The following is a 17,845-nucleotide window of genomic DNA, read 5'->3' as shown; positions in this document are numbered from 1 at the left end:
AGTTGCAGCCTCGGCCTTCCCCTCATTGCATGAACATTTACAGGGTCAGCCTTTTTGAACAATAGCACACATATGCCAACCAATTGCCCAAGCACATTGACGAGACTCGAAATCAGCCTCGTGCAGTCCGCCTTTACCCCATGGTAGAAGACAGAGTTCGCCGACGGCAGGCTGATACTCGTGGGTGTGGGAAGAGGACAGGCTTCTGGACAAGACATAGCTCGGAGCCTGATGAGCCTCGATGGCTCAACTTTCAGGCCGAGGAAATCATCCAGGAGCTTCATTCGGCTGATTCTAGCCGCCAGCATGGGTGTCTTTCCGAATGGTTTCAATTGACACTTGGACCCTATCGTATCATGACTTCGTGCTATCAACATCACTCTGCCGGGTTAGAAGGGGAAAGTCTGAATACAGACTAGTTTCCATAAGTAGACTTGGTACTTTCTACTGTATTATGCTTGAGGCCTCCACTCTTCGAGAGTCTTGAGATTTGAGCTTATCCCAAGTAATATATGCGAAGTTTTATCTTCGTCTCGGTAAACCAAAATTGACGTGGGCATGAAAGACTCTGTGGAGTCCTGCAGCCTTGCATCCCGTCGCCTGAGGAATTGAAGCAAACCAAGTGACTACCTGGCTAACTCCTTCACACCTTACCGGTTTGGCTTCACGATGGACTGTTGCGATGTGATTGATAGTCGCTACGGGACTAAGTGGCCCGAGGGCCGAGGATCTGACACATCGTGCCATTTTCCCATCCGTTGAGACGTGAGGCACGATTCTACCTGCCTTTGCCACTATAGACGAAAACCACCTTGAGTCAGTACCCTTACTTCATTCTGTCTATGTCTATTCAGGCGAAGAACTCCCCATTCATTATCATTAGTTCGCCGCGCTTGAGGATCTTAACCTTGGGAAACAACACCCCGTGGAGATTAAATGATCGGGTTGGGTCAAAGGCAGCCAAGTCGACACTGGCCTTGAGGCTATCCTCAGGATTAAGTTACGAGCACCCATCAGTCAATCAAGAAAATGAATTTTTAAATAGTAGCTTGTAGATGTTATGGTCCTCAAACGCCTAGTCATGGCCCCGCGAAGGGAAACACAATGCGAACCTATCACGCACAAATGGCCTTTTTCAAATCAATGCTGTGATCGAGACTTCCTTCGAAGTATCAGTATAACCTCCCATTCGTGGTACTCAGGCTTTCACCCTGGGAGTGAGGTAAACATTGACTGGGCCCTTTTCCCAAAGAAGGTAGACTTGACTCTTCTCGTCCCAGCCCCTGCTTTCCTCCGATAGCTTCATGTCGAAGTTCCAAATCATTCTTGCAAGAATGAGACGCATTTCCGCGTAGGCCAAACTAGCAAAAACGCAGCATATCAGTATCGGACCTTTCGAGGATCATGCGGGGTAGTAGACGATCATGCCACGTACTTTCTGCCAATACAATTTCTCGGACCGACCGAGAATGGTTGGAACGCATCCTTCTTGTCACCAGAGAAGCGAGCGTCATCGAGCCAACGTTCGGGGATGAATGAGTCAGGAAGAGTGAAGTTCTCCGGGCTGTGGAAGGCAGGCCAATGCCAGACCTGAACCAGGGTCTTTGTGTGACCATCACGTCAGCATGATACTCTTTCTCGTTTCAACACTTGAGAAGGAATTGGAACTAGACTTACTCCGCTCGGCACATATTGACCCAAGAAGACGCCGCCATCGTCGGTGACTTTGCGAACGATTCCTGTCGGGACTGGAGGATACATTCGAAGGCCCTCGTTCATGACTGCCTGCATGTACTGAAGCTGCTGTGCGCTGACCATTTCAATGTCTTCTTCGGAGTTGAAGGTCGATCGAACCTCGTGGGTGAGCTTCTCAAGAGCTTGGCGGTTTGTGCAGAGGTAGTATGTTATCGCTGACAGGGCTGTTGCGGTAGTTTCCGAGCCGGCGATAATGAGGACCGAGGAGTTGGACTTGAGTTCTTCGAAGGTGAGTTTCTGGTTCATCAACGTTAGCATAATTGGACGATTGATGGTCAGCAAATTCGCAGTACCTGAGGCCCCTTTGTACGCAGCATAGATTCCATGAAGTCTGGTCGCTCAGTCTCCATGGCAAGTCTCATGGAAACCTTCTCTTGAGTGAGTGCCATATGCTCCTCTCGCTTGTTACGGATGTCGGCCGGGATGAAGTGCATTAAAATCTTCTCGATCGGCGGGAATCGCCGCATGCAGTTCTTGAAAGAGTTGCCCTTGATCCCGTCAAAGATGAGCTTGACCCAGGGATGGTAGCCGGAATCATCCAAGCAGTGGAATGGCTCGCCAAAAGCCAGGTCGCCAATGACGTCAAAAGTTGTCCAGTTATACCACGAGACCATATTCAAAGCCTCGGCACCCCCAGCACACTTCTCGTGGAGACGCTGGAAGAGCAGGTCCACGTATTTCTTGACAATGGGCTCTTGCTCCAGCATGGACTGCGCTGAGAAACCGTGCGACAAGGCTCGTCGGAATCGAGAGTGGTCTTCCCGGTTGGCGCCGATGATGCCATGCCTGCCATCCTGGGTGGCGACCGGATCCCTGCCGTGGTCGCCGGTGCCATTCTTGAGGTGTCCGTGGAGATCCTTCCAGGCGTCGGGGGAGTTGTAAGCGAGCTCGTTAGGGGCGACTCGGACGATGGGTCCGTATTCTTGATGCAGCTCCAAGATCTTGCGGTGTACCTGGCCCGAGAGGGTGCTACGAGCAAATGGGATTCGCGTGGCTGCCCAGAGCTTTGGTCCGGGATATTTGCGCAGAGGGTGGAAGAAGACGTTGTAAATGACAGTTCCGAAGAGATAAGTAATGCCCTAGATGAGTGGTCAGATATGGTCAGCATTTGCGACCACGGCGAGATTCGATTGGTCACTATAGTTGATGGCTTGTAAGTATACCACGTACCAGAGAAATAATCAGAGCAAATCCTGAACAGAGCGTATGGATGTTCAGCATATGGGCTGTAAAGCCAGTACTATGGTTCGACATGTTGAATAGTGTGAGCTCCCCGCGGAACCTGAAATCGTCAAGATGATGATAACAGACGGGACGAACTTGATAGGTGGCAGCTCAACAACCCATTTTCTAGTTTGGCACCAAAGCACTTTTTATTAACTTGTGCTTGATTTAAGCGACGGAATTCGGTTCAAACCTTGAAAGCCGAAGGCCCTGTGAAACGACGATCTCTTGCAGGACTACTGCGGGCAGCGGCATACCGTTACATACTTGTGGAGAATCTGGAGTTAACCTACTAAGTTCAGCGGAGTGTTGCGGCGGGCGCGAGCGTCACCGTGGTCGGATAGTCTCCGCGCTTTGCACATTTCGTGCATAACTCGCCCGGCTTGGCCCGGGTCCGGTGTACGTCGCCCCCACTCGTGATCTAGATCGCGACGCTTGCTATCCGTACAGGGTTCGGCAGTTGGAGGCTTTGTTTACCCCGTAGCGTTCGGGCACTGAGGCGGGGATGAAAAGAGCGAAGGTGTGACCGATGTCCACCAATGTCCGCCCAATGTCCGCGAAGATGATTTCCGATGTGCGTTTGACTCGAGGCGTCAACTGACTTTCACTGATACACTGATTGGTGCCTGTACACCCATTCTCTAGAGGGGGAGTGAACAGACATCTGGGGAAACTTCCTGATCGACGACTATGCCACCCTTAGGCTTTGGCTAGGAAAGCTATTTTTGAGGGCGGAGGCTGGCAAACTACGTCCTGAAAAGTCTAGGATAGCTGCCGAAATACCTAATTTTCGGGGCTATTCTCCGGGTACGTCGCGGTCTGCAGGCACAAATACTAGGTATGCTACTGCTTCCAAGTTGACCTCACATATAAAGACCTTTGTCGATGAATACCTACCAAGTGCCTTGCGTACATCAGCCAGATGTTGTTGTGCGGGCCTCTCGATCTGTCTCCCTCTGCATATGCGCCGCTTCATCCCTTGTACGAGCATAGCGGATCCGGTTTCTATGCAACCGCAAGGTCCTTGACAGTTCACCTCATGACGTTCTTGACACATGCGAGCTGCATAACCTGGTGTTCAGACGGTCTTAATTCCGCGCCGGATTTTGAAATAATTACGACCCGCATATCCCGCACCGGGTTTGGATTGAAGGTCAGAGCGCCTTGAGGAGAAGAAATCAGTACAACTTCCCCTTGTGCGGCGGCAAACTACAAGATGCTTCCCGCCAACGGATCGCTCCTCTCGGCTCCTTTTCGGCTCCGGGCCGCCGATGTAAACGTGATTTAGCGGCACGAGACTTGCGCCGTCCCGTCGATATTGTCACAAACGCTTCACTGCATGTGGTTTTCGCCTCACAGGCCACAAGACTTCATGGATTGCGTTGAACCTTCAATGTCTCCGTTGTATTGGCAATGTTACCATTCTATCGAGTGGACCATGGCGAAGGTACGTGCCCTGGTGGGAAAATAAGGAATCATTGATGGGCTTATCTCTATTACGGTACATACAAGTTGGGAACATACTTGAAGAGTAACATAATAGGTTTAGAGAAAAGCTGGACTTGATTAGGGAGTTACATACTGTGGCTATTCGCACTTGATTATACACGGCTACTGACAGTGTGCTAGAATTTAGATCTAGGCTTCGGTTTAAAATGTCTGGGACCGGGTGACGAGTATTAATCCACTGGTTGCTCTACGGCTGGTTTACAGAAGGCTTTACAGAGACGTCATTACACGCCGGAGTCATTGCGGCCATCGTGGCCGCCGTACTATAGCAGCCCTCAAATTTTCGTCAATTTTGCGTCACCTCAACACTACACATACCTCGAGAGTGATGAAGCGGGGGAAAGCATCCCTCCAAGGGTACCCCGGACCCATCCGATCCGCCCCGGACACCTGGCGGCCCCACAGCGGGACTCGGATGTGATGCCTCAGGCAGGGTGATGTCGAATGGCTGAACCCCTCGGCGGGGCAAGACCCTTGGACTGATGTGGTGGCGCATGGGAAGCTCCCAAATTCTCAGCCCACCTCATTGAACGCCACCCTGCTCCTATCTCTCTGTTCGACTCCCAAGGCCTTCCAGTCCCGATCGAAACATCGCAACAATCGACTATGGCGAAATCAAAGGCCGCGAAGAAGCGCAAGCAGAACGCGCAGGATGAGCTTCCGCGCAAAGCTCCGAAGACCGCAGCGACGACAATCACACCACCTGACAGTGACGACAACACCGCCTCAAACCTCGAGCCCAAGAGCATCCAGACAGTCATATCAGACGAGGAGCTCGACATTGCCATTGACACTCTTAACACCCTTGCCAAATACCCGAACCTTATCAAATCGAAGCAATGTCGAGATCTTCGCGTTGCCGTCTATGACTTTCGCCAGAACTGCGCCAGTGGCGTCAACAATGCCCGTGAGCAGACTCCCAGACCGCGCGGTATCATCATCATCATTCATTCGCTAACACTTCGCCCTTACAGCTGGTACGAATCTTGGTCTCACAGCACGAATCACCGGCGCCCTTACCGACGAGAAGTACGACGATGCGAGAGTCCTGCTATCTGAAATGAGAATCCGCGGCCAGGAACCGAAGCTAGGAGCGCTCTGTCGCTGGGTACGAGACCTGGATGTCATTAGTGGTCTTTCCACTTTGCCGGAAGGGGAGGGCGAAGGAGTTGCTATCCAGAGGTCAGAGAGAGAGAAGCAACGTCTTTTGGTTCTCGACGCCGTCTTGCGAGCCTGCGGCCACTCCGACAGCAACCCTAAGGCCATGCCCCTTCCCCTCTCTTCAACACCCGGAATCGCCTTGCAGGACACCTGGGATCTCCGCCCCGCCACGCCATCACTCCAGGTATACGCCTCTGTTCTTGATAAGACTATCTTCGAATCGGCACCGGCCAATCTGGCAGCGTCTCTTCGCGTCATTGAACGGACTCCCGGTCCGCTCCGGAAGCCGCCCAATCACCACGACGCACTCCTTTACACGACCGCGCTGAACACGATACCCCTGGTCGATGAAAGGCCACCAGTAACAGCACACGCACATCCTGTCGTACCAGGGCTCAGCCTCTTGAGAGACGTTCTCTCCGTAGACGAGTGCAAAGCAATCATAACCGCCGGCGAGACAGTCAACTTTCTCCCGGATGCCCCTCTTCGCGAAGATGGGGACATCAGCATTCTGGCTCACAACTTCTACTGGGTTGTCGACACCACTTTCCACGATGCCTTGTGGTCCAGAGTTTCTTCATTCGTTCCCCAGTCAGTCGACGGACGAATGGTCCGCGGCCTCAACCGACGGTTCCGCGTGTACCGCTACGTCCCCGGAGCTGAGTACCGTGCGCATATTGACGGCGCCTGGCCGCCTTCTGGCATCCTTCCCGACGATACATATGTCTACGATTCGTCGCCTGAGGAGAAGAGGCAGAGCTCACTGTTCACTTTCCTCATCTACTTGAATGACGAGTTTGAGGGCGGCGAGACAACGTACTTCCTCCCAGCAGCGCGGGAGGGTACGCTGAATGCGTACCCGGTGCGACCGGTCATGGGCGGAGTCGCCGTCTTTCCACATGGAGATGCAAAGGGTGCACCTCTTCACGAGGGTACTGGTGTGAGGAAAGGTGCCAAGTACGTGATCAGGACTGAAGTCGAGTACGACGTTAAGCCATCTGAGGAGGCATGATGAAGTACATATCAATCAGAATGACAACTGATTTCACATGGCATGCGGAGGCTCGGATATGTGGTCTCCGGCGTCAAGATCTGAACAGGCGTAACCCTGTCGAAGCCGAGAGCCGTCCGTGGATCTGAACCTATGTTTCGTGGTGATGTGTCTGCAATGCTCTGCTAGACCACCGTGATGGCACTAAGATGCCGTGAATGCAACTAGGTTGTTGCCCGACTCCTCGTTGCTGGATTGGAGGAGCCTATGGGCGAAGCTGGCGTGAATCACGCTTGCGGCATCGAGATTAAGCTTTCAGTTCCGCATCAACTCGCAGATGTTCCTGCAGATGCTTTCCGACAGAACCGTCAGGTGGCTAGCTCTAAGCTCTCCGACATCGCGCGGCCGGCACATATGGTGGACCAAGACCTAGCGCCACTTTTACTGTTTGCTAAGCCCATTGGGACAGTGTCCTCACCCTAAGCCTCTGCAGCTAGCCTAGACATTGACGAGGTTTCGACAGTGAGCTAGGCACGATTGAGGCTTGTCGCGCTCGTCCACCTCCTCGGCTAGACAGCCATACCGGCGGGCGTACAACATGAGTTGATGGCCAAGGGGCATGAGAACAGACCGTTTGATTGACCTAGGTTATATGCCTAGGGACAGTCTAGTCGTCCCCTGAAGGTGGACGCGATTGGATACAAATGGCAGGCACAGCAGAAATGCTTAGCCAACGGAGGAGGATGAAAGATATCTAGGTAGATTCGCTCAGAGATATACTTCGATTAGGTATCAGTTAAGCTTCTGAGCAGCTCATTTAATACACATCCTAAACATGTGTTCAGCTTTCAGGTCCTGGCCCTTCGATGTGAATCACTCCATGTCGATTAAGCCTCACGCTTCTGGGCCCCAACGTTGTTTACATCATTCTCACTCTCAACGCGGACATGGCATTCCTTGTCTTCCGGCATGGCCAGAATATTGGTGTACACGCGGCCAAAGGCGGACAACTTGATGATACCGTGCTTCTCGGCGATGACGTTAACCTCGATGGGCTGGGGGAGATGGAAACTCATTGAAGCAAACGTTAATGTCAGCGAGGGCTTTGCTGGCCGAGTAGGCCATGGAGAATATGGCGCCCTGAGAGATGACTGGTAGGACTTACAGGCAGGGGCAGCTAATAAGGGTGGTCCTCCTGACGTCTGCCGCGCGGGAGCGTGCCGCTTACATGCAGCCTTAGCGGCTTACTTCTACGTCTTCGCTCGACAATTTTCGAGCCTCTCTATACCCACAGAATCCGTAGCATACCCGGGGCCGGGCTGATGCGGGTCTCGAGCTCCGATTCTGGTGACCGGCGGGCAGACGAACATAGTGACTAAACAAACACTAGAATCCAGGCGGACAATGGTAATAGTCTCAGTGAGAGTAGAAGAGAGATGAATACTTGACAATTACATTGTGAACGACCTGATGTTCTTGGTCTGATGCGTCTACAGGATTTCATATTGACTAGCCCTGTTCGATCCTCCTTTCAGGTACACGCCACTCTTATAGACGTCACGACTTGCACCGGTGCATGCTTGGTATCTCCATGCGCCGTCTCCTACTACTGGATTCGAACCAACACCGGGTGGTCAGGTGTAACCGGCACGAGGCTCTAGCAAGTCAATTGTCGTTGCTTTGGGGATGATACCAGTGAGATGGCTAGAGCCTTCTTATATATCTACCTTACATGGATACACATGATGTGAATGCTGGCGGTGATCAGACCAATTGGACATTGCAGAATACGAAAAATTCCGTATTCTAGCTTTCTTAGCTTTTTGAATCTAATGTCAAAGACCAAGTCATTGAGCCATGGTCGACGATTTACAATAACTTTATTCTCTCAATCTTAACCTGAAACCTTGGTTCATCATTTAATCGTAAAATAGTCGCAAATTTGGGGCATGAGAAATGGTCCAAAAGATGGAATTTCAAGTCGCTCTTTGAATCCCAGCGCAAGCTGTATCTGTCGATATCGTCTAAAAATGCAGGAAGCGGTGACCCCTCGAGGCTCCTTTGCATGACTATACGTTTCCCTAGAAACCTTCGCATTGCACAGAAAACTTCTACCACACCGGCGCTTATAGGTTATAGAGACGATGCGTAAAGTAGACTTGGCGGTGAATCCATGTATTGAGCGGGTGTGTGGCGGGTGCGCCGCGGGGAGCCACTCACCTCGTCGAAAAGTCCACCACGTTTGAATTAAACCGGAGGCCTTTCTGGGGCCGACTTAGACGACAAATCTCTAGGCCGTAGATAATTTTGTATTGATATACAATTCTTGAGGGATCGGACTTTATGAATCTAATTGTCTTTTGTTGCTATGGATGCAATTGCGTTAATGCGAAAGCGAACATTCTCTGACTGGCATGATCAGCACTGATGAAGCTACCTATCTGTTGCGAGCTTTCTCATATGATCCTCACTCTCACTGAGCATGTATACTTGAACGCTGCCCTTTGCTCCCTTGAATTTACTACACGCCATTTTCTGCGAGATTCGTGCGTCGGACGAATTGCCAAATACGGTGCCTTCAATAACTCATGTTAATAGCGGAACAAGCGAGATTTTCTCGAGAATCTTCGGTATTGCCATGGCCCATATCGATGATCTATCTGCGCATTCTGAAATCAGCAGTCCTTTAGTGGTCTCGGGTTTGAAGGAGCCGGATGGTATCATAATGACGTTTGGCATCCGTTCTGTCCAACGAAGAACGCGACGAATATACTCGAATTCTCAAGCAGTTCCTTTTCTCACTGGACACCGATTAGCTTGCCTGCAGCCCTAGAGAACCACAGACGTCTATTTGAGTAGCACGTTCGTCCCGGGAATGTCGGGTCCCCGCAGGCAGAAGAGGGTCCCTCCGCCGCCACCGAAAGCCGGGGCGGGCCGGCAAAAGCGGCACATCGGCGCCGCATGCACGTGGTGGGCAACACGGCCTTGGATTGGCCACAGCAAAAACGGTTGCGCAAGAGCGAGTCGCAGAGATTTCGCTCTGATCCTAGTGCTTTGAATTGAGAGAAACGTTGTCTGTAACCTTACCACGTGCCTCCATGCAAAAGCTTGAGCCGCGCAATTTGTTCAAGTTTTCCATGAGTGGCGGCAGTTCGGCGGCCGATCTGTTGTCTGAGACCCAGTGAATCGGCAGGATTCGTATTTTGGGACTTACTGTCCACTTCTTTGGCTGTTTTGGGACGGTCTAATTCACGTCGTACGTTGAACAAATCAACTAGCCTAGGTAGTCTCTATTGTTGATATTATTAAGAGGCAGCACGTGTTGAAAGTTGTCGACGTATTCGCTCGTAGGGTTACAAGCATCACAGGTGGGCAAACAGTGCTGGAGGCAAACCTCAACTGCACTAACGATTCTCCCCAAAGTATCTTAGCTCATCATCAACAAGGTCGCATGGGAAAAGCCTTGGCAGCAGGCGGGGGAGCGCCAAGTGAAGTGAGCCTCCTAGGGCTGCCGAGAAGCGCTAGACCGCTTGGAAAAAGCTTAGCGATGCATCCTCTTCTTATCCGATTACAATTGGCTGTTGTAGGCAATAAGACACGCGACAGCATTTCTCTCAGGCTTACTCTTCCTATCTCATCGCAGCGTCATCTGTGCCACCTGTTCATCAAGCCTGGAGAAAGCGGGAAACGAGTCGAGAGAGCACATGAACTACTGCAGCTCTGCAGCTCTGCACGAACCATCAGGTCGCCTAGCGGATGGGTAACATCGGGTTCCCACAATCCCTCCACGTCCCCCTCCACTTCCTCTCCCCGTGCTTTGGTTCTTCAGAGTTCCTCCCCGTGCCCCCCAGGTGAACGGCGTACGTTGTGTGCCCGCACTCAGACCGAAAAGACCCAATGGGTGTATTTACTCCGTATGGAATTGCCTACTCCTCCCCCTCTTGCCGCATAACCGCGTCTTATCAGCATACAACCTGGTATTTGCCCACAGCTGTTATCCGGTGTGGATCTGTTTTCCCTCGAAAGACGACCAACAGACCACTCGTCTGCCTCCAAAGAATCGCTCTTGGAGGCGTAGGTGACTCGTGAGAGAGGGGAGAGGGGCCCGTAGAATCCTTTCGATTATGTTGCATCGGGGCAGGCTGCCCGTTATTGGGTGAACCCGGGTCCCGTCCGCCGGGGAACAAGGTAGGGTGGGACGGGACACCCGAGGCATTCCCAAGGTTTATCTTTCTCTCTCCGTCTGCCTGTCACAAACACTTACTCACCACAAAACGAAAGCAACCAACAGCAGAGCTGCTTTCGAGGGCGTGTGGTAAGTGGGGGGGAAGAGACACCGTAAAAGCAACATGAGAAGAGAGGCCCTCTAGTTGGCAGATGGTGCTGTGGCTGGCCCGACGGGCTTGTGATCGTCCGAATAAATACCATGTTGATTTCCCCTTGCGCTTCTTGACTCGTCGCGCCTATTCTTTTAACCTTTGCGCGCCGCTTCGCACAACCTCTCATCTCTCCTCTCCCTCTCACACATAACCTTCTCTGTGCCGTAATTTCTCGATCGCTCGGTTCATTCTGTCGCAGTGTCCCAGGGTCTATCTCCCTTTGACGCACTGAGCGCAGCTTGATCCCTTACACGAGAAAGCGCCGCGATAATGCTCAACTTCCGCAGAAAGAAGTCGGCCGAGTCCGAGGCCACGGCGCAAGAGGCTGTCACCGTCGACGATGCGCCCCGCCAACCGTTCCGAAAGGCTATCGTGCCTGTCATTGCCTGCGGTGCCGGTCTCTTTTCCGACGGCTACATCAACAACGTGAGCGCAACAGCCTTGCGCATGTCATTTTTGTAGGAATGGTTATTGACGCGGGGCATAGGTCATCGGATCCGTCACCACGATCCTCGCACTGCAGTACGGCGACCTCTACAAGACCTCCAACGCCAAGAAATACGTCGGCGACATCGCCTTTGCCGGCACCGTCGTCGGCCAGCTCGCTTTCGGCTGGCTCGCCGATCACTGGTCACGAACGAACTCACTGCTTGTATCGACTGTCATCCTGCTCGTCTTCACTGCGCTCGCTGCCGGGTCTTACTACAAGGGCGATGATATCGGCATGTTCAACATGCTGGCCGCATGGCGATTCTTTGTAAGTTTGTACCAGCTTAACACTTCTTGCTCCGCTTTGCCATTGGGCGCTCGCTCGAATCGTTTGGGATAAGCACACGCGCTCAAAAGACAGTCCAATTGTTAACGTCATCGCTATGGCATTTAGGTCGGCATCGGCATTGGAGGAGAGTACCCCGCGGGTAGCGTCGGCGCAGCAGAGTCTACCGGCGAGCTAAAGTCGGGCTCGAGAAACTTGTGGTTCATCATGTTTACGAACACCATGATTGATTGGGTACGTATTTCATTTTTTCTGGAATTTCAATTGCCTGTTTACTAATACCTTGAACTAGGGATTCGTTATTGGCGGTTCGTCCTTCCGCTTCTTGATGCTGGTGATGGTGATACTGATTCACGAGAACAGCTTTCGTGCCGTACGTCGTAGCAGCCGCTTGCCACAATGGCCACTACAGCACCATCTGGCGCACCAGCTTGGGCATTGGTGTGGTCTTCCCCATGTTCCTCTTCGCCCTCCGTCTCTTCGTGAAGGAGCCCGAAGCGTCAACCAAGAACTCCATGCGCTACGCAAAGACGCCGTATCTGCTCTCACTAAAGTTTTACGGTTGGCGCCTCTTCGTCGTCAGCTTGATCTGGTTCATTTATGATGCAAGTCCTGCTGAAATGGTGCATTCTGTGATGAAAGAGCCCGTGCTAATGTGTGACGTTAGTTCTCCGCCTATTCGTTCGGAATTTACTCCTCAACAATCCTGAGCAACCTCTACGGAGAGACGGCCCCGCTCACCACCATCTTCGGCTGGAACACGGTCATCAACCTGTTCTACATCCCAGGTACCATGCTCGGCGCCCCGGCCTCCGACTGGCTCGGCCCACGCTATGCCCTTGCCCTCGGCGTCTTCTTGCAGGCCATCGTCGGTTTCATCATGGCCGGCGACTACTTCAACCTGTCGCAGCCCGGCATGGTCGGCGGCTTCGTCGTCGTCTACGGCATCTTTTTGGCGCTCGGCGAGTTCGGCCCCGGTAACAATATTGGTCTGCTTGCCGCAAAGACTTGCGCCACGGGCATCCGCGGCAAGTATTACGGTGTCGCGGCGGCCATTGGCAAGATTGGCGCTTTCGTTGGTACATGGGGTAAGTCTCAGAACTGTTGATGGAACAAAATTCTCCGAGATTCCCCCACTAACAGGGTCTATCTAGTTTTCCCGTACATCCAGGCAGCTGCCGGTGACAACGCAGTCGCAACCGCCCAGTACCCATTCTGGGTATCCTCCTCACTCTGCATCCTGTCCGCCGCCCTCGCGATCTTCTGCCTGCCGCATATCGGTCAGGACACCATTGCGCTCGAGGACGCACGGTACCGCGCCTACCTGGAGGCAAACGGTTACGACACCCGCCAGCTCGGCATGAAGAGAGGCGAGAACTTCGAGAACACGGATGCTGAGATTCCTGCCGAGGGTCTGACTGAGACTACCAAGGGCGAGAAGGTGGCGGCTTAGAGGCACTCAAACAGAAATACCCATCCTGTCTAGAGTCGTGTTTGGAGTTTGTCATTGTATGACGGCTGGTGAATATGGATATATTCGGAATGTGCAGGGGGAGATGCTGGGGGTGAGAGATGTCCAGAGCCGCGATGATACCACTTGCGAATTAAACCTGCTCATAATATGTATTGAATAATGTCCAACTTATCGCCTGAACCGTTCTGCTGCCCAGGAAGCGGCCTTCTCTAGTGTACTGGGATACTTGCTCCCATCATCCTCAAGTCTGTTTGTTACTAGATCCATCGAGTGAAGCTCCACCCGCTGTGTCTTGGCGTACGCTTTGTAGCTGAAAATGTTGATCAGATAGATGGCAACGCCAATGTACGAAGTCATGAACGTAGAAACTGTGAACTTTGGGATGAAGGCATTATAACCTATCATGCAGCGTCAGCAAGAGTTGCGCAGTTAGTCCTCGTGTGACCAGACGACGTGGACTTACCATTGAAGGTGACAACCAGTATGGTCACAAACAAAGCAAAGTAAGAGCCATAAGGCTGCAAGGGCCCACGATACGGCATCAAACTCCTCGGGATGCCCTGAGCTTTCATGCCTCTAGTGAAGCAGATGTAGCTGGTCAGGACACTCACCCAGTTGAGAGTTCCAAATACCGTGACCAGGCTAACAAGATACCCAAACACTTGAGAGGAGCTCTTAGCGGCGTTCATATAGGCCAGAGCAGCAAAGATACTCGTAGCCGCGACCCCGTACAACGGAACACCCTTTCCAGACGTCCTCATGAATATCCCCGGCGCTTGACCATCACGAGCCAGGCCAAACAGCGTGCGGGACCCAATGTAAATATCCGAATTCGCTGCACTGATGACGAAGATAAGCAAACACCCGTTGACGACGTGCGGAAACACGGGGATATTCGCAATCTGCACCGCAACAACAAACGGACTCGCCGCGGCCCCGGTGCTCTTCTTCGTGCCGCCAATGAGCATTTCGTTGGTATACGGCACCGACATCCCCAGCACCAGTGCCCCCAACACGTAAAAGAAGACTATGCGCCACAGCGTCTGGCGGACGGCCTTGCGGATCGTCCGGCGCGGGTTGGGCGCCTCGCCAAAGGCGACGCCAACGACCTCCGTGCCGGTGTAGGCGAAGCAGGCCTGGACTGTCGCGGCCCAGAAGCCGAGGAAGCGGCCAATTGGTCCGTCAACGAGGTAGGAGCCGAATGCTCCTGGATCATGCCAGTATTTGAAGCCGATTGTTTCGTGGGATGGTTGGCCGCCCATGGAGATTGTGAAGCAGGTTAGGATGAGGGTTATGATTACGAGGAGCTTTACGGCCGACATCCAGAATTCTGCTTCACCGAAAAAGGAGACGTGTAGGATCTGGTGGTTTATTAGCGCGAGACTCGTTATCTGTTGGTTTGGAATAACTACATTGAGAGCTATGATGGCGATGGTGAAGGTTATTACAAAGATGGCAACGTTGAGGTCTGGTCTCCAATATTGTATGATGATGCCGGCTGCCGTAAGGTTGTTGGGGAGAACGATGGCGTATTTCAAGAAATAGTTCCATCCTGTGGCATACCTATTTCGCGCGTGTAAGTTATTCCATCGAACGATAGAAGCCTGGATTAACAATGTGGTTCAAGTCTCACCCCAACGCCGGATCAACAAAGCGTGTAGCGTATCCAGCAAACCCCTTGTCCGAAGGAAGCATCGTCGCCATCTCTCCCACAGCCGTCATGATGAAGAAAACGACTGCGCCAATGAGGGTGTACGCGATTAGCAGGCTCGCGGGCCCGCCCCTGACGAGGCCTGTACCCGAGCCGATGATAAGTCCGGTCCCGATAGCGCCGGCGACGGCGATCATGGAGACGTGACGTTCTTTGAACTCCCGCTTGAGTTGTTGTCGTTCCCTCGTAGTCTCTGTGGAAGTCCCCTCGACGTTAGAGATTGAGTGTTCCATGTCGGAGGGCTCTGCTGCTGTGCCGACGACATCGTTGGCGGTCTTGCCATATTTGCTGTTAATGTTGTCGCTACTCATCATGAAGTCTTACCCAGCCATACGGTATGTAGTATCCTGTGTAAGTGCTTGAGCTAAGGTACAAAAAAGAGAAACCTTGAACACAACAAAGAGGCCTAGATGATGTGTGAAGCTGTTGGGTGCCAAACATTGAGCTCTTATAGTTTACGTCCCACCGAGATAAGAATACAAGAATTCATCATCATCACGGACTTATCTCGCGATACGTCTTGTCAGGATAATGGAAGTCAAAAGAAAAGCATTAGACTCCTGCCTCGGCCCAGTGCTGTCTAATACGGAATCCGGGGAACTGATAAGAACCAACATACCATCCAGATAGCCCAAGAGACTAGAGCCTTTGGCGTGGAGCGAAATTGCACCAATATGCGGGGAAAGGGGGCCTCTTATCAACCCACGACCCACAAATGGAGGTCGAAGTCCGCGCTGTAGGATTCACGATCGTGGATCCTTGGGGTGACCCTGCAACGACATCAGATGAGTCCATATTGACTCAGTACCTGTGTCACACAAGCGACATATGCAGCATTTATTATGGTCTTTCACGCCGGGGAAGAGGAGTTTCGAGGGCTGAAATTCCGGCTTTGCGGATAAGAACAACAGGATTGCCCAATCACAATGTGCCTCCCTCATCTTGACCATTCGTCAGGCACTAGAGACGGACTTCAACCTCCACGGGCTGGCTCTGCCAATGATACGCCAACAACCTCATACGCATTTAATTCTATGGAATCATCTCGGGCCATAAACGGAATGCCGAGAAACTACCCTGGAAGTTGTCGCCGATATAGGAACATGGGGAGACGATAAAAGCTGCGTGGTCAAGACGGAGAGTTGAGTATATGGCACTGGACCACATCCAACCTCTTCAAACTTGTCTCTTCGCCTGTGCACCTCCTTCCAGACTCACCATGTCACCAAGCGCTGTTCAAAAACACGTGGACGATGTCTCAACATCCACCAAACTTGTCCCTGAACTCTCTTCAGAAGCCGACTTCTCTACCTTCCGGTCCCTGGTCCCTCTCCTGGCTGACCAGAACCTCACCTACCTCAATGCCTCCTACCAGCCCCCCTCAAACCTGATCGTCCACGGTGCCATCACCAAGTTCACCTCCGATTCCCTCTACGATCCTCATCCAAAGCCTCAATGGCAAAACGCAGTCGAGGAGACTCGTACCCTAGTCGGTCGCTACATCAGCGCCGATCCGTCCTCCCTAGCCTTCACCCGCGACACAACAGAGGCCCTGGGTTGCTTCATCCGCAGCCTCAAGTTCGAACCCGGCGACAACGTCGTCGTCCTGGACACGGAGCACCCAAATCACGTCTACGGATGGATGGCCCTCCGCAAAGCCGGCCTCGAGATCCGGCAAGTCCCGACCATACCCGCCGCGGAGGAAACTGGGCACGTCACGGCTGCCAACGCCGCGACCTTCGCGCCTTACGTCGATGAGCGTACCAAGGCCATCGGCCTTAGCTCCATCATGTTCCACAGCGGCCAGTGGAATGACGTAGCGGACATCTGCGCAACATACAGACCTCGCGGCATCCACGTCCTGGCGGACCTCACGCAGCAGGTCGGCTTCGCAGATGTGGACGTCCGAGCTCTGGGCGTCTCCGCGGCGGCGTTCAGTTTGCACAAGGGGTTGAACTGCCCGACGGGCTTCGCGGTTCTCTACGTCGATCCAGAATTCATCGCCGACACCGACCCTACTCCGCCCATTGTAGGCTTCGGGGCCGTCAGTAACGTACGTGCAGATCTGTTAGTCCCTTCAGATGAGGTGGTATATCACCCCTCGGCGCGCCGGTATGAGCATCTGAATCTTAGCTTGATCAGTGCAGCGGCCGCGAAGGCGTTTTTGACGTTTTATCTGGATTCCATGGGCCCCGAGCGTGTGCAGGAGCATCTGTACCGCCTGGGTGATATGTTGAGAGAAGAGTGCCGTGGGCTTGGGGTGAAGATTGTTGGGCCTTCGGGTCGTAAGGATCATGCGCCTCATTTGTACATCCTGGATTTGCATGACCCGCGGTGGATGAGTCTCTTGAAGGAGAAGGGTGTGCTGGCTACGCCCTATCGCCTGGGTATCAGGATTTCCTTCGGTTTCTACAACAACTCTTCCGATGTAAAGAGGTTGGCTGAGGCCCTAAAGGCGGGATTAGAGGCGGGTCTTCCTTTGCCCTAAGGACGTTCACAGGTGGATGATGCACTCTACGGCCCGTAATAGAACAATGATCTTACACACTGAAGAAAGTCACTCGTGTTGATGCCCGAAACCGCCTTCAACTTGCCGTTGACTCCGAAGCATGAACACTTGCTGGTGAAATTTCTCGGAACCTCAAAGGATTGAGCTGCTCGGGTTGGAGAGGACGGCATAGCTATCCCTACATGTGAAGTCTGCCATGGCGCTGAACAGTTGTCCTCCCCCAAACCTTTCAATGAGATGGAGGGTGGAAAACTGCGAGAGAGAGTCTCACACCTCAACGCGTGTCAATCTATCTCGCGCCTGGTGTGCCAACGCCCAGGCAGACGAACATTCGTCCAAAACATGCAACAAGTACTG

At 52.7% G+C, this 17,845-nt stretch overlaps 6 protein-coding genes across 6 annotated transcripts; 3 read left to right on the top strand and 3 right to left on the bottom strand.

Moving 5' to 3' along the window:
• Positions 1 to 1,044: 1,044 nt before the first annotated feature.
• Positions 1,045 to 3,009, bottom strand: BDP55DRAFT_765778 (cytochrome P450; the record flags this gene model as incomplete). Its single annotated transcript, XM_060580946.1, has 5 exons — positions 1,045 to 1,361; positions 1,436 to 1,602; positions 1,678 to 1,992; positions 2,049 to 2,834; positions 2,926 to 3,009. 5 exons carry the CDS (start codon positions 3,007 to 3,009, stop codon positions 1,199 to 1,201), a joined length of 1,515 nt encoding a protein of 504 aa, XP_060433222.1. The 3' UTR covers positions 1,045 to 1,198.
• Positions 3,010 to 5,094: 2,085 nt separating this feature from the next.
• Positions 5,095 to 6,661, top strand: BDP55DRAFT_691644 (prolyl 4-hydroxylase; the record flags this gene model as incomplete). The annotated part of the gene is made up of 2 exons (XM_060576997.1): positions 5,095 to 5,395; positions 5,463 to 6,661. 2 exons carry the CDS (start codon positions 5,095 to 5,097, stop codon positions 6,659 to 6,661), a joined length of 1,500 nt encoding a protein of 499 aa, XP_060433221.1.
• An 866-nt stretch (positions 6,662 to 7,527) lies between these two features.
• On the bottom strand, positions 7,528 to 8,010 carry BDP55DRAFT_725683 (uncharacterized protein; the record flags this gene model as incomplete). Its single annotated transcript, XM_060579039.1, has 2 exons — positions 7,528 to 7,695; positions 7,933 to 8,010. 2 exons carry the CDS (start codon positions 8,008 to 8,010, stop codon positions 7,528 to 7,530), a joined length of 246 nt encoding a protein of 81 aa, XP_060433220.1.
• Positions 8,011 to 11,289: 3,279 nt separating this feature from the next.
• On the top strand, positions 11,290 to 13,247 carry BDP55DRAFT_725682 (major facilitator superfamily transporter; the record flags this gene model as incomplete). Its single annotated transcript, XM_060579038.1, has 7 exons — positions 11,290 to 11,445; positions 11,507 to 11,776; positions 11,903 to 12,028; positions 12,087 to 12,102; positions 12,158 to 12,417; positions 12,462 to 12,882; positions 12,949 to 13,247. The coding sequence occupies 7 exons, from the start codon at positions 11,290 to 11,292 to the stop codon at positions 13,245 to 13,247; spliced, it is 1,548 nt and encodes a 515-aa protein (XP_060433219.1).
• Positions 13,248 to 13,436: 189 nt separating this feature from the next.
• Positions 13,437 to 15,497, bottom strand: BDP55DRAFT_604634 (amino acid permease/ SLC12A domain-containing protein; the record flags this gene model as incomplete). The annotated part of the gene is made up of 4 exons (XM_060571094.1): positions 14,902 to 15,497; positions 14,681 to 14,831; positions 13,732 to 14,629; positions 13,437 to 13,666 (listed from the first exon to the last, which is right to left on the bottom strand). The coding sequence occupies exons 1-4, from the start codon at positions 15,291 to 15,293 to the stop codon at positions 13,437 to 13,439; spliced, it is 1,671 nt and encodes a 556-aa protein (XP_060433218.1). The 5' UTR covers positions 15,294 to 15,497.
• A 701-nt stretch (positions 15,498 to 16,198) lies between these two features.
• On the top strand, positions 16,199 to 17,467 carry BDP55DRAFT_725680 (pyridoxal phosphate-dependent transferase; the record flags this gene model as incomplete). Its single annotated transcript, XM_060579037.1, has 1 exon — positions 16,199 to 17,467. One exon carries the CDS (start codon positions 16,199 to 16,201, stop codon positions 17,465 to 17,467), a length of 1,269 nt encoding a protein of 422 aa, XP_060433217.1.
• Positions 17,468 to 17,845: the final 378 nt, after the last annotated feature.

The sequence above is a fragment of the Colletotrichum godetiae genome, assembly GCF_030913485.1.
Source record: "Colletotrichum godetiae strain CBS 193.32 chromosome Unknown BDP55scaffold_8, whole genome shotgun sequence".
NCBI classification, from domain to species: Eukaryota; Fungi; Ascomycota; class Sordariomycetes; order Glomerellales; family Glomerellaceae; genus Colletotrichum; species Colletotrichum godetiae.
Note: the sequence above shows the minus strand (reverse complement) of the source record. Positions and strands in the feature narration are given on the sequence as shown.